The 15,544-nt window shown below is 42.7% G+C and overlaps 1 protein-coding gene across 5 annotated transcripts in view; it reads left to right on the top strand.

Moving 5' to 3' along the window:
* The window catches only part of NF2 (NF2, moesin-ezrin-radixin like (MERLIN) tumor suppressor), a 79,411-nt gene that overhangs the window by 40,175 nt on the left and 23,692 nt on the right, over nucleotides 1–15,544 (top strand). For all 5 annotated transcript variants that reach the window (XM_081252184.1, XM_081252183.1, XM_081252187.1 and 2 more), the window contains exons 5-8: nucleotides 2,568–2,636; nucleotides 3,471–3,553; nucleotides 8,351–8,426; nucleotides 10,829–10,963. In XM_081252184.1, the coding sequence (XP_081108310.1) occupies nucleotides 2,568–2,636; nucleotides 3,471–3,553; nucleotides 8,351–8,426; nucleotides 10,829–10,963 (363 nt within the window). The remainder of the gene's footprint in view (nucleotides 1–2,567; nucleotides 2,637–3,470; nucleotides 3,554–8,350; nucleotides 8,427–10,828; nucleotides 10,964–15,544) is intronic.

A 15,544-nucleotide genomic window follows, 5' to 3' on the forward strand; every position in this document is an offset into this window, starting at 1 on the left:
ATAAGTGGAATTTGTCCAGTGGAGAAGTTCCTTCAGCAGTGTCTTTGCCACCTCCCCAGTGCTCAGATGTAGCATTTGATCAATGGAGTAGCTGGGAGCTCAGTATGACAATGTGGATCCTTAATCTTGCAAGCCTTTGGAGCCTGAATTTACAGCTTTCATTTTGCATATCTGCTTGCAAAAGCACTAGAGTTTGGTCAGCACTGTTGAGAGGTTTGCAAGTACAACTCACAGGGCTTTCTTTATCATCCTCCCCCTTTAAGAATCTGAAAGGCAAAGAGTAACCAGTGTCATCATAAATAACGCAGCTGATGACAATAATACCTGACTCATTATGAGCTGGGCACCATGCAAAATGCTTACCTGACTGTCTTCATCCTCATCACCCCCCAGGAGGCAGGCACTGTTCTGACCCTTGCTTTCCAGATGGGGAAGCTGAGGTTTAGAGAGAGGGTGCCTCACTCGGGGCCTCAGGGGATGCTCCAGAGCACCCCCACCCCCACCCCCACCCCCGCTTCAAAATCCTCCAACACAAATGCTGTCGTTTGACAAATTAGGAAACAGACTTGGAGAAGTGACATGACCTGAGTTTTTAATCTTTTGACATCAGGTTGTATTGAATGCTGTGTGTTAATCATAGTTTTAAAATTTTTATGGGTCGGGACTTCCCTGGTGGTCCAGTGGTTAAGACTCCACGATCCCAATGCAGGGGGCAAGGGTTTGATCCCTGGTTAGGGAACTAAGATCCTGCATGCCTTATGGTACAGCCAAAAAAATTTAAAAAAAATTTCTGGGTATTTCATTTAATCCCCACAAGAATCCTATAAGATAAATACTGCTGTTATTCCCATTTTACAGACGAGAAAACAGACACAGAATTTCTAAGGTCACAGCTAATAAGTGAAGGAGCTGGAATTGAACTTTAAGCAGCCTGCCTCCTGTACCCCTCCCCTCCCTCTCCCCCCCCAATTTCAGGCTCCTACCTGCACTCTCCACAGAGAGTACCGTTAAAGCTCATACAGTTCCTGACTTAGTACACCCCTCTGGCCTTTCAGAAATCCAGAGAAACCAGTTTCCTTCTTTTTTTTTAAATTTTTTTGGCCACACCAAACAGCATGCGGGAGCTTAGTTCCCCAACCAGGAATCAAACCCATGCCCCCTGCATTGAAAGCGTGTAGTCTTAACCACTGGACCACCAGGGAAGTCCCTCCTTCAAGTTTTTTAAATGAAGAAATGCATAGACAGGGTTAAGTATTTAAGTTTGACCAGTTAATTTTTTAAACTGAAAAAACAAGCAATACAATTCTGTTATTTGCAAGGTAATTATGAGATTCATAAGAGATATTAATCCTCGGGGCTTTTATAGAAGGGTAGTATGGGAAGAAGTCATGATTTACAGTTGATGATGAACATCTCTTCAATCTCATGAGTGTCTGTTGGAAAACTCACCAGAAATCTAACTTAAGGTTCTTTGGGAATGAGGGTGGGCCATGTCCTCACCCGATTTGGTGGGATGTAGAGCCAACAGCCTTGTGCCAGACCTTTCTTTTGTTTTTCCAGTGTTGGTGGCAAAAAGGATAAATGTTTATAGAAGATAATACTAAAATACTGAGCTTTGTTGTTTTTGGTCAAAAGAAAAGCCACTGAATGCTGATTGACAAGAGACAGGCTTTGATCTATATATTTTATGGTTAGTTTCTTTTAAAAAATTTCTTCATTTCTGATTATTTCCTGGTCAGACTAACTTTCTAGGAAAGAAAGGGGTATTTGTTTGTTTGTTTGTTTATAAATTTATCCATCCTATTTATTTTTGGCTGTTTTGGATCTTCATTGCTGCGTGCGGGCCCTCCCTAGTTGCAGCAAGGTGCACAGGTTTCTCATTGCTGTGGCCTTCCCGCTGCAGAGCAGGGAGGGGTATTTGTTTTGAAATCAGAAAATAAACTTCAAGTTATTGTCCCTGGTGAGTACATTAAAATGCGGGCCCCAGAGTGATTTGCTCTGCAGCTTCAGGAAAATCTGTTAACATTTTACTCATTTCTTTGTCTGTATGATAGAAATGACAGTGTTGGCATCACATTTTTCCAAAGCATTTTTCAGAGCCTTGATTGAAAGTTATTAAAAATATTGCTGGCATTATCCCCAGCTCCCACCTGTCAGTTGGCTCCAATTACCAACCACTTAGAAGCATTTATAGGTAAGACTCTTATCACCAGTTGCTCATCACAACTTACACAGTTGTGTTTTGTTGTCTCCTTTCAAAAGCTGTTTTGGTAGTGATGGCTTCCTACCAAGTTAGAAAACTTGGCCACATTTCTCTACAAATGTCACATTCTTATTAATGTGTCACCCATCCATCCCTTACAGGATTATGCGACTCTTCACAGATATAATCAGTTTTGTATTTTCATCCAAGGATAACAAACTAGCAAGGTTGCAATCTTGACTTGTCATCAGAATTAAATTGCTCCCTGGAGCTGGGAGGGACAGAGGCTGAGTCGACCTCCTGTTCAGAAATGCAGTTGTCTTTAGAATCTCAATCCCACTCTCTCCTTTTCCTCTCCTTCCAGTACGGTGACTACGACCCCTCTGTTCACAAGCGGGGATTTTTGGCCCAAGAGGAATTGCTTCCAAAAAGGGTAAGAAGTCAAATTCTCTGTTTGGGAAGACATAACCAAAGGACCGGAAGGAATATTGGACATAGGTGGCAAGAACATTTTTATAAATGTTTTGTAATCAATCTCGAGTAATGATCTCTGTTAAGAACATTAAAAAGCAAAGGTTCGTGGGATTCGTTTGGGGTTGCCAGGACAGGCATGGCCTGCGGATGGTCCTTTCTTTAAAGGTGGGGGAGTGTCAGTGATTCCTAGGGAGGGGCCTGGAGCAGCCTGAGTTCAGCCTGGGGAAATGAGCTGTTTGCAGCTGTGCGGGGCGGGGTGGATAGAGTCAGTGGTGGGCATTGTAGCTTTTAATCCTTGGTGGTGTTTGTCTTGTTCATTAGCCTCAGAAGTAGGCCTTCCCTCCCTTCTGCTGCTTCTGATTTTATAGCTCCACTCCCCTGTCATGTGTGATAAAGGTCTGCTCCTCACCTTCCCCTGACTTTACCTGCTCCTCTGATGATTTCTGCCGAGGCAAAGGCTGCAGCATGTACAGCCTGGCCCGCGGCTGGCCCGAAATTAGTGAACTCTGCTCCTGAGCAAAGTCCTCCCCCTGGGCTCTATGGCCCAGGAAAGAGGGGTGCTGCCAGGCGAGGGGTGCCCCATGGCCTGAGAAATGGTGCAGCTTTCTGAGTTGTGACTCAGGTTGAACGGTGCTTATTTACACGCCCACCTCTGCGGGTGACTGGCTCCCTGTATATGGCTTTTTAAAAATAGCTTTGCTGTTTTGTAAAAATGATGCATAATTATAAAAATACCAAACAATACCAGAACTTTCTTTGTGTGTGGGTTTTTTATTTTGCTCTTTTTTGCTAGGTAATAAATCTGTATCAAATGACTCCAGAAATGTGGGAGGAAAGAATCACAGCCTGGTACGCAGAGCACCGAGGCCGAGCCAGGTGAGGCTGCTTCATCACTGATTTATATTACCTTATGGGCCTTTTTTTCTTTTTTAAGGAACTACAAAACTGGGATGTGTTTGTTGAACAAAATGCAGTACCGAAGTATATAGAAGAAAAAGGGAGAGCAGTGCTGGTCTTCAGTACTGTGTCTGTCCTTCTTCTGGTGTGTGGGGGCATGGGTACCTACTGCCTGTCAGGATGTACAGACCTACTGCATTCAGTGCTAATTTATGTTCATTTTAAGAATTTTATTGAGTCCCTCCCATCAGGAAGCTTGCACAAGCCTCTTAGATAGCCTCATCCACCAGAGGGCAGACAGCAGAAGCAAGAAGAACTACAATTCTGCAGCCTGTGGAAGGAAAACCACATTCACAGAAAGATAGACAAAATGAAAAGGCAGAGGACTATGTACCAGATGAAGGAATGACATAAAACCCCAGAAAAACAACTAAATGAAGTGGAGATAGGCAACTTTCCAGATAAAGAATTCAGAATAATGATAGTGAAGATGATCCAGGACCTCAGAAAAAGAATGGAGGCAAAGATCGAGAAGATGCAAGAAATGTTTAACAAAGACCTAGAAGAATTAAAGAAGAAACACCTAGATGAATTAAAGAACAAACAGAGATGAAGAATACAATAACTGAAATGAAGAATACAGTAACTGAAATGAAAAATACACTAGAAGGAATCAATAGCAGAATAACTGAGGCAGAAGAATGGATAAGTGACCTGGAAGACAGAATGGTGAAATTCACTGCCATGGAACAGAATAAAGAAAAAAGAATGAGAAGAAATGAAGACAAGGCTTCTCTGGTGGCGCAGTGGTTAAGAATCTGCCTGCCAATGCAGGGGACACGGGTTCAATCCCTGGTCCAGGAAGATCCCACATGCCGCAGAGCAACTAAGCCCCTGCACCACAACTACTGAGTCTGAGCTCTAGAGCCCACAAGCCACAACTACTGAGCCCACGTGCCACAACTACTGAAGCCCATGCGCCTAGAACCCATGCTCCTCAACAAGAGAAGCCACCCTAATGAGAAGCCTGTGCACTGCAACGAAGAGTAGCCCCTGCTCACTGCAACTAGAGAAAGGCCGCATGCAGCAAGGAGGACCCAACGCAGCCAAAAAATAAAATAAATAAATAATTGATTAAATAATTAAAAAAAGACACATGCACCCCAGTGTTCATTGCAGCACTATTTACAATAGCCAGCTCATGGAAGCAACCTAAATGCCCATTGACAGATGAATGGATAAAGAAGATGTGGTATATATATACAATGGAATATTACTCAGCCATAAAAAGGAATGAAATTGGGTCATTTGTAGAGACCTGGATGGATCTAGAGACTGTCATACAGAGTGAAGTAACTCAGAAAGAGAAAAACAATTATCATATATTAACGCATATATGTGGAACCTAGAAAAATGGTACAGATGAACCAGTTTGCAGGGCAGAAATAGAGACACAGATGTAGAGAACAAATGTATGGACACCAAGGGGGGAAAGTGGCGGGGGGCGTGGTGGTGGGATGAATTGGGAGATTGGGATTAACACACATTCACTAATATGTATAAAATAACTAATAAGAACGTGCTGTATAAAAAAATAAAATTCAAAAAAAAAGTTCTATTATATGCATATCCCATAGCTTTTGCGTCCATTCCTCTATTGGTGGTATTTGGAGTAGCTATAGGTCTTTCACTTTTACAGAATGATCTGCAGTGTACAATCTGATATCATTATATAATTGTATGAGTAGTTCTGAGGATAGATCCTTTAGAGGAGTTGCTGAGGCAAAGGATGTGAGCATTTTGCGTCTTGACAGGTGCCTCCAAATTGCCCTCTGAAAAGGTTGTACCTATTTACAAGCCCATCGGCAGTATGTGAAAGTCTCCCCCCCATTCTCTCCCCAACACTGGTTTTTAACCAATCTAATTTTTGTGATCTAAAAGATGAAATTTTGTATCCTAAATATTAATTAGCATTTCCCTGATCACTTTAGGAACTGATCATCTTTTCATTAGCCTTTAATAATTTTTTTCTCTTCTTCAAATCAACTTCCTATCACATGTGATTTTTTTGTTTTTTTTTTTTGCGGTACGCAGGCCTCTCACTGTTGTGGCCTCTCCCATTGCGGAGCATAGGCTCCGGACACGCAGGCTCAGCGGCCATGGCTCACGGGCCCAGCCGCTCTGCGGCATGTGGGATCTTCCCGGACCAGGGCACGAACCCGTGTGCCCTGCATCAGCAGGCAGACTCTCAACCACTGCGCCACCAGGGAAGCCCACATGTTGTTTTTAACTCTTAAAAAAGTATACCAAAAAGTGGATAAGTCGTAAATATACCACTTGATGGATTCTTATAAAGTGAAAACACCAGGTAACACCAGGTGACAAGAAAGCACGTGCCCCTGATCACTCCTCCCCAGAGGTAACCACTCTTCTGAATCCAACTCCATGGATTAGTGTTGCCTGTTTTAAACATTGTATAAGTGCAATCAGACAGTTTCTGTTATTTTAAACATTGTATAAGTGCAATCAGACAGTTTCTGTTATTTTTGCCTCACTTCTTTTTTTATTTTTTAATTTTTTAATTTTATTTTTATTTATTTTTATTTTTTTATTTTTTGCTTTATAACAAATTTAATCAGTTATACATATACATATGTTCCCATATCCCCTCCCTTTTGCGTCTCCCTCCCACCCTCCCTATCCCACCCCTCCAGGCGGTCACAAAGCACTGAGCTGATCTCCCTGTGCTATGCGGCTGCTTCCCACTAGCTATCTACCTTACGTTTGGTAGTGTATATATGTCCATGCCGCTCTTTCACTTTGTCACAGCTTACCCTTCCCCCTCCCCATATCCTCAAGTCCATTCTCTAGTAGGTCTGTGTCTTTATTCCTGTCTTACCCCTATGTTCTTCATGACATTTTTTTTCTTAAATTCCATATATATGTGTCAGCATACAGTATTTGTCTTTCTCTTTCTGACTTACTTCGCTCTATGACAGACTCTAGGTCCATCCACCTCATTACAAATAGCTCAGTTTCATTTCTTTTTATGGCTGAGTAATATTCCATTGTATATATGTGCCACATCTTCTTTACCCATTCATCCGATGATGGACACTTAGGTTGTTTCCATCTCCGGGCTATTGTGAATAGGGCTGCTATGAACATTTTGGTACATGTCTCTTTTTGAATTATGGTTTTCTCAGGGTATATGCCCAGTAGTGGGATTGCTGGGTCATATGGTAGCTCTATTTGTAGTTTTTTAAGGAACCTCCATACCGTTCTCCATAGTGGCTGTACCAATTCACATTCCCACCAGCAGTGCAAGAGTGTTCCTTTTTTTCCACACCCTCTCCAGCATTTATTGTTTCTAGATTTTTTGATAATGGCCATTCTGACTGGTGTGAGATGATATCTCATTGTAGTTTTGATTTGCATTTCTCTAATGAGCAAAGATGTTGAGCATCCTTTCATGTGTTTGTTGGCAGTCTGTATATCTTCTGTGGAGAAATGTCTATTTAGGTCTTCTGCCCATTTTTGGATTGGGTTGTTTGTTTTTTTGTTATTGAGCTGCATGAGCTGCTTATAAATTTTGGAGATTAATCCTTTGTCAGTTGCTTCATTTACAAATATTTTCTCCCATTCTGAGGGTTGTCTTTTGGTCTTGTTTATGGTTTCCTTTGCTGTGCAAAAGCTTTTAAGTTTCATTAGGTCCCATGTGTTTATTTTTGTCTTTATTTCCATTTCTCTAGGAGGTGGGTCAAAAAGGATCTTGCCTCACTTCTTTTATGCAGCCTGATATTGTGAGATTTTGGTTTGTGGCTCGTAATGGTGGTTTTTTCCATTTTCGTTACTGTGTAGAATTCCGCTGTATTCATAGACCACACATTATTTATCCATTCCACTACTGATGGACATTTAGGTTGTCCCGTTGGCTCCTGGTTTTTGCTGTTACAAATAACATCGAACAATTTTCCAAAGCAGTTGTATCAATTTACATCAACAATGTGTGTGATTTCGAGTTGCTCCACCTGCTTGCCACTGCTCATCCTCTCAGGTTGAATTTTTAAAATTAATTTGAGACCATTTTGAGATGGGAGAGAGGGAAGAAGGCAAGGTCATAGGGAGACTTGAGTTAAGATATTTCAACACTGTACCTATCTGGGAGTTTTCTGCAAGTCATTGCTACTTCAAGAGCTTCCTTTAAGTCTGGCTCACAACTTAGAAGTGGGTGACCTGGCTTGGGTTTGACAGCCTGGATAGCTCTTGCCCTAACCTCCAGCAATATCCAAAGGATTAAAATCAGGAAGGTGCCTTAACCTCCAATAACACCCAAAGGAATAAAATCAGAAAGGCAGCTCTCAGGTAGCTTGCAGAGAGAGATACATCATTAGCAAAACCTTCTAGGTGAAGAAAGTACGCAATTAGATAAAGCAACAGCTTATGTAAAATTGGAACATACAAATCCATTTGAGGGAGCAGATGTACTATGTGCTTTTCTTGAATTACTCAAGCCGGGTGTCACTATTTACCAAGGGTAAAGCGTGAAATTGAAGCCAAGAGACATTGTAATGAATCTCTTCTCTTGTTTTCATGGGGAGGGAAATTCTGCTTCACCTCTGTGTGGTGTGGTTAACAGACTTGGGATCGGGCAGAGCTTGGCTGGTAGCTGCCTGGCTCTTGTCTTCCCGCAGTTTCGAAGCTCAGCTCGGTGTGCGCCGCCCTCCAGATTTCTCTTTTCCGCGCCAGTGACGGTGTCTTTCATTCTCCTCGCAGGGACGAAGCTGAAATGGAATATTTGAAGATAGCTCAGGACCTGGAGATGTACGGTGTGAACTACTTTACAATCCGGGTGTGTAGAAGCCTCTGCGAGTTCCCCGTGTGTGGGTGGAGACTGAATGAGGGCAGTCTGTTAAAATGGGTCCCTCCCCATCCCAGGGCGGTAGACACTTCAACAGTTCAGTGGTGAACAGGGAAGAGGAAGGGGAGGGTCTAAGAGCCTCATTTTCTATATTGGGACTTAAATTAGATCCTAGGTAATTAATTATCAGTGGAGCCTGGGAGGGCCTGGTCCTGTCTGGGCAGAAACCTGTCTGAATGCTCTCGTGTAACATTTGATTATCTCTGGCTCTGTGAGATCCGGGTCCACAGGGAACACCTGTAAATACTTTCTTCCCCCAGGACACAAGGAGAGTAAAGCTGCTTTTACAGATTACTGATTTGTTTGGGTGGGGACTCTCCCTGGCAGGCTAATTGATTTTCTATGCAGACCATTAATAGTCCACTGTCCTCTGGGAACCCGCTGCTCCTGCACCGGAGAAGTGTTTGTTTTCAGCCCCTGTCCGGCCTTTCAAGCATCTTTCTCCTGAGGCTCTGCTGCTGGACGCAGCTCCTCCCAAAGGAGTTCATGCGATTTGCTGAAGTATTTCATTGCTGGTTCCAAACTGTAGATGAGTAGACAGTAAAACAGCATTATGGTTAAGGCTTGCTTTCCTTTTCAGGGTTCCCATAAATTTTGTATTAAATTTAGGTAAATTGAAACACATTTAAAATATCCTAGGGATAACTTTCTACTTTGTTTTCTACATACGTATTTTTAATGGATCATTTGTATGAAATAAGGCACACTGACAAATTATGTCATTTTTGTATGGTATACAAATGCCTAAAAGATTTTCCCTAATAACGCCGAAGGTTGTTTTCTAAAGTTTTATTAATTTGTATTTGCTAATTGTTTGGTTTCTTTAAGGTCAGACTCATTTGACACATTTCTGTGGTTTTTTCCATATGACTCCTCTTGCCCCACCACCTACATTCTAGAAAACTAGTGTTTTATAACCCTTCAAAAACAGCTTCTTATGAGGGAATATTTCTACAGCAGTCAGACTAAATTATACTATTTTGTGCGTGTGTGTCTTGTATTGCGTGATAGACGAGGCTAATGGATATTTTAGTGTCTTTGTGTTAAAGTTCCTGAAATTTCACCATCACCTAAGGAAGACGTGTGCTTAAAACAATTTAAAAGGGGCTGCTTGAGTCCCCACTTCTCTGTTTATTCTCTAGAACAGCTGGAGCCTCATGATAGGAGGCCGAGGGTGCGATCCATTTTTTAAAAAAACTTAAGCTAGAAACATAATGAAACGTCTTGTTTTCCAAAACGTACTGTAGATTTTTAAAGCACAAAGCCTTGCTTGTGTTAACGCAGTGGTTTTAAGAGCCCTGCAGATGAGCAGATGACTCTCCCTCCTGGTTTGGTGATCACATCTGACTTCAGGTGTTAGCTGGAGTAAAAGATTTATCTCAGAGTGCTCACTCCTCCTCCTGACGCCTGCTGTTAGCCTTGTACTTCTCATCACAGTCCCGGCACCTTCTCAGTTTGCAGACCCTTTTTCCTGGCCTGGAGTCTTGGGTCCATTTCCTTGTTGTCAGCAAGGGGTCAAGTGTGGGGAGATTCCCCCCACTGCCGTACGAGGACCGGACTGCAGCACAGGGGGATGGGCCTGCAGCCCGAAGAGGTGGCCTCCAGGTGCACACTGGTCAGTGACATGGGGGCCCAGGGCGCTTGCCCTATGGGTGCCCTGGCTGGTGGCCGGACTGCCATCAGAGGTACAGCCTGCGTACAGTCTATCAATTAAATTTTTACACAACTTTATTGGGGTACAATTTATATATAATTCATTTTGATATATTTTTCCAATATTTTGTAGTAAAAAATTTCCAACATGCAGGAAAGTTGGAAGACTTTTACAGTGCATACCTATGTATACCCACAGCCTGGATTCTACAGTTAACACTTTATACTTGCTTTATCACATTGAAACAACATTTTAATGTAAAATAAGGCCATCTGATCCCAGCACTTAAGAGTTTTCTTTCTGGTAGTACAATAACCTTTTCTTTTAACATAAGAGCTGTTTAATCCTACAAGTCTTTATTCTACATTTATGATAAGCCAGTTATTTAATTAGCGGTAACAGTGTTTTGATTACCTCTACTTTAGCCATCGAGCCAGTGACAGGAGCCCCCAGTGATCCTTGCGTGGGACACATGAGTCACAAGAACAGTATCATTTGCCTCCACCTGTCCCAGTTCAGGAAGCTGGAGGCCCCCTGGGTTCTAAGACAACAGTGACTTCTGTTGGGACCTGTTGAAACTTGTCACATGTAATGGTCTATGCCAGGTTCTTTGGGAAGTTGAATAAAATCTTGAGCCTCAGCTGGAGCTGACGGTGGCTGTTCTTTGTCAAATCTACAGAATAAAAAGGGCACAGAGCTGCTGCTCGGAGTGGATGCTTTGGGGCTTCACATTTATGACCCTGAGAACAGGCTGACCCCCAAGATCTCCTTCCCGTGGAACGAAATCCGAAACATCTCGTACAGCGACAAGGAGGTAGGACCCGTCTGCACTGTAGATGCCCTGGCGGCCCAGCAGGTTTTTCCCCATCTCTCCTCCTTCTGGAGCGGCCCCAGGCAGACCGCTCCTTGTTAACAGCAAGATCCTTTAATTCCCAGGCTTTGGGTTTTTGCTTGTTGATCTTTATAGTATTTACAGAACAGTACTGGCATCCTATTTTCAAACAGCATCACTAAACCCCTCTGCTGACTAATGAGAGGCTGGGAAGCTCAACTGTCAGGACTAAACCCCGGAGAACAGTAAACAAACCAGAAAGTAACCCTTTCTTATTACTTGGCTTTCTATTTCTGGTGAGAATTCTCTCTCTTTTTTTTAAAATAAATTTATTTAATTTATTTTTATTTTTGGCCGTGTGGGTCTTAGTTGCTGTGTGCGGGCTTTCTCTAGTTGCAGCAAGAGGGGGCTACTGTTCGTTGTGGTGCGCAGACTTCTCATTGTGGTGGCTTCTCCTGTTGCGGAGCACGGGCTCTAGGCGCGCGGGCTTCAGTAGTTGTGGCACGTGGGCTCAGTAGTTGTGGCTTGCTGACTCCAGAGCACAGGCTCAGTAGCTGTGGCACACGGGCTTAGTTGCTCTGCAGCATGTGGGATCTTCCCAGACCAGGGATCAAACCCATGTACCCTGCATTGGCAGGCGGATTCTTAACAACTGCGCCACCAGGGAAGCCCCTCTCTTTGTATTTTAAATGCGGTGTAAATTAAACCCTCTCTCTGTGTCCAGTGCTTGATTCATGCGATGCAGAGATATGTATATATATATACACACACACATACATATACCTCTCCATAACATGTATATGAATGTATATGTATTATATATATAAATATTGTATACATAATATATACATATCAGCAGTGATATAAAAGGTATTAGGCCAACTTACTTACAAGAATTCAAGAAAAATTAAGTTTGAATAACTCAAATGAGCACTCTAACTTAGAATTCAAATATTACTATATAGGATTGTGACTTTTCCCTAATGCTGTAATCCTATATTCATTCATTCTTTGTTAATTTTTTAAATTAATGTTTAATTGGAGTATAGTTGCTTTACAATGTTGTGTTAGTTTCTGCTGTACAGCAAAGTGAATCAGTTACACACATACATATATCTACTCTTTTAGATTCTTTTCCCATATAGGTCATTACAGAGTATTGAGTAGAGTTCCCTGTGCTATACAGTAGGTTCTTATTAGTTATCTATTTGATATATAGTAGTGTGTATACGTCAGTCCCAATCTCCCAATTTATCCCCTCCCCCACCCTTTCCCCTTTGGTAACCACATTCACTGTTAATTTTAAGGGAGTTTTTGAGCATCTTCTTTGTGTTAGGTTTTGTGGGAGAAACAAAGATGTAGAGAATGCAGTCTCAGCCCTCAGGGAAGTTATAGTCAAATAGTGACTCAACTGCCGTGATACATAACCTCAGTGTAAGCAGCTGGTGACAGAGGTGGTGATGATATGGTGCTTTTCCACCTGCCAGAAGCTTTGCCCTGGCTCTGATTCAGTCTTCACAAGAACACTGCTGTGAGAATAGGGGCTGTGTTCTGGTTGCTCTGTGTCACCTCAGGAAGCGGAGATGCAGAGGGATCAGGTGACCTGTGTGTGTCTGGTGAGAGGACTAGCAGAAGCCACATCCCCCGAGTTTCCAGAGAAGCACAGAGGACGGGCCCTGAGACTCTGCACCGGGCTGAGGAAGGCAGGCCCGGGCGTGGAGTGAGTAACAGAGACGGCCCACGTGGCTGCCTGCAGAGCCTCCACCCCGTGCAGGTTTCCTGCTTTCTCTTTCCTCGTGTAGCAACTCGAGGAAAGGAGCACCAGGCCCCCGGTTGCCAGTATGTGGTTGAGATCCACTCGGCCATACTTGATGAGACAAATTGAGCTTCTTAATTCAAAACATTTTGGCTTCTCAGATTTTTGTAAGTAGTCCAGGAGATGAGCATTTAGGTATTTCTTTTTTAAAGCACTTAAACTGAAAGTTCTACGTGACTTAAAGCAGTAGGTGTGCTGGTAGTTTTTCATCTCTAATTTCATAAAGTCTATTTACTGCACATCCACAACTTCGCGTGCTAAAGGCTCCCAAAACACTCATCCTTCACGGAAGCCAAGGAGTGAAGTCTCCCCTAGTGCGATGGCTCGACACAGTAAACTAATATTCCCTCTCCCGGGGCAAGGCGCCCCCGAGTTCCATCACGTCAGCAACTCGCACAGTGCAAGGGCCCCGAGCTGACTTGACATGATGAGAAGTAATCTTGGTCGTTATATACAACAACCATGCTGTCACAACGGAAGTGCTGGTTTATTTTAAGTGAGCCACTGATTCTGTGTGCACGCCCCGGCGTGGCACAGAGCCTGTGGTTTCCCCACTCCTTGAGGTTTCCCACTGACAGCTCTGGGCTTTGATAGCAAGGCCACAAATAAGCTCACGAAATTCATAAATAGCAGCCTACACAAGAGCAATACTGCTTCTAAGTTCACTTGACCAAAAGCGAAAGAAAGGACCATTTTTCTGTCCTCTGTGTGCTAACCCCTTGTTGGACAATATAGCATGTGAAAGAAATACCCAAGAATAGATCTTCCTAAACGACTTAATCTGCTTAGCAAGTCTTGCTTGGGAGTGGATATTCATGTTTAAAGTGCATCTTTGTCTATGACATAAATCACAGCAAGATCCTTTTTGACCCACCTCCTAGAGAAATGGAAATAACAACAAAAATAAACAAATGGGACCTAATGAAACTTAAAAGCTTTTGCACAGCAAAGGAAAACATAAGATGAAAAGACAACCCTCAGAATAGGAGAAAATATTTGCAAATGAAGCAACTGACAAAGGATTAATCTCCAAAATTTACAAGCAGCTCAATATCAAAAAAGCAAACAACCCAATCCAAAAATGGGCAGAGGACCTAAATTGACATTTCTCCAAAGAAGATATACAGATTGCCAACAAACACATGAGAGCATGCTCAACATCACTAATCATTAGAGAAATGAAAATCAAAACTACAATGAGGTATCACCTCACACCAGTTAGAATGGCCATCATCAAAAAATCTACAAACAATAAATGCTGGAGAGGGTGTGGAGAAAAGGGAACCCTCTTGCACTGATAGTGGGAATGTAAATTGATAACAGCCACTATGGAGAACAGTATGGAGGTTCCTTAAAAAACTAAAAATAGAACTACCATACGACCCAGCAATCCCACTACTGGGCATATACCCTGAGAAAACCATAATTCAAAAAGAGTCATGTGCCACAATGTTCATTGCAGCTCTATTCACAATAGCGAGGACATGGAAGCAACTGAAGTGTCCATCGACAGATGAATGGATAAAGAAGATGTGGCACATATATACAATGGAATATTACTCAGCCATAAAAAGAAATGAAATTGAGTTATTTGTAGTGTGGTGGATGGACCTAGAGTCTGTCATACAGAGTGAAGTAAGTCAGAAAGAGAAAAACAAATACCGTATGCTAACATATATATGGAATCTAAAAAAGAAAAAAAAAAGGTTCTGAAGAGCCTAGGGGCAGGACAGGAATAAAGACACAGGCGTAAAGAATGGACTTGAGGACACGGGGAGGGGGAAGGGTAAGCTGGGACGAAGTGAGAGAGTGGCATGGCCATATATACACTACCAAATGTAAAATAGCTAGCTAGTGGGAAGCAGCCGCATGGCACAGGGAGATCAGCTCCATGCTTTGTGACCACCTAGAGGGGGTGGGATGGGGAGGGTGGGAGGGAGATGCAGGAGGGAGGGGATATGTGGATATAAGTATATGTATAGCTGATTCGCTTTGTTATAAAGCAGAAACTAACACACCATTGTAAAGCAATTATACTCCAATAAAGATGTTAAAAATAAAAATAAAATAAAATAAATAAAGTGCATCTTTGAAATCTAGGATCTGCCCGGTCTCATCAGGAATGAGTGAGAACAACAGTTGCCATTTTTTCTTTATATTTGACCCTGCCTGGTAGTCTGGCCCTGGGTTCTCCTACTAAGCTCCCCACCCTCCCACCCGCCCATCCATAGCATTCCTCTTTCTCTCCCCTTTGATTTTTGTAGTATTTTCCTTTTCTGCTACAGTCCATTCTTTGTCACTCTTTAACCGTATTCTTTCTATTAACAGCTTTCATCAAACCATCCCCATGTTTGGAAATCTGGGGTGACGTCCTGTATGCAGTCGCATCAAATCTAAGCCCTGCTGACTGCCCATCCCCAGCCCACCTCACCAGCCCCCACTCCTGCCTTCCTCCCAGTCTAAACCCATGGTTTTATCTTAGTCATCAAAGAGTTAATAATCACACACACACACACACACACACACACACACACATACACACACACGCTAACACTGCTCATTTCCCCATCTCTGCCTTATTTCTATTGCCTGCCCTGTCCAGAATGCCCCTCCATCCTACCTTTTAGCTTCTCTGTCATATTCTTTGTCTAAGACCAGCTTAGGTCCATCCTACCCTGAGGATTTGTGATTTGTGCCACCCAATGAGGCACTAACACGTGATGTAATCTCTTGAGTAGTTGACTCTT

Source organism: Mesoplodon bidens (assembly GCF_964165515.1).
Source record: "Mesoplodon bidens genome assembly, chromosome: 13".
In the NCBI taxonomy this organism is placed as follows: domain Eukaryota; kingdom Metazoa; phylum Chordata; class Mammalia; order Artiodactyla; family Ziphiidae; genus Mesoplodon; species Mesoplodon bidens.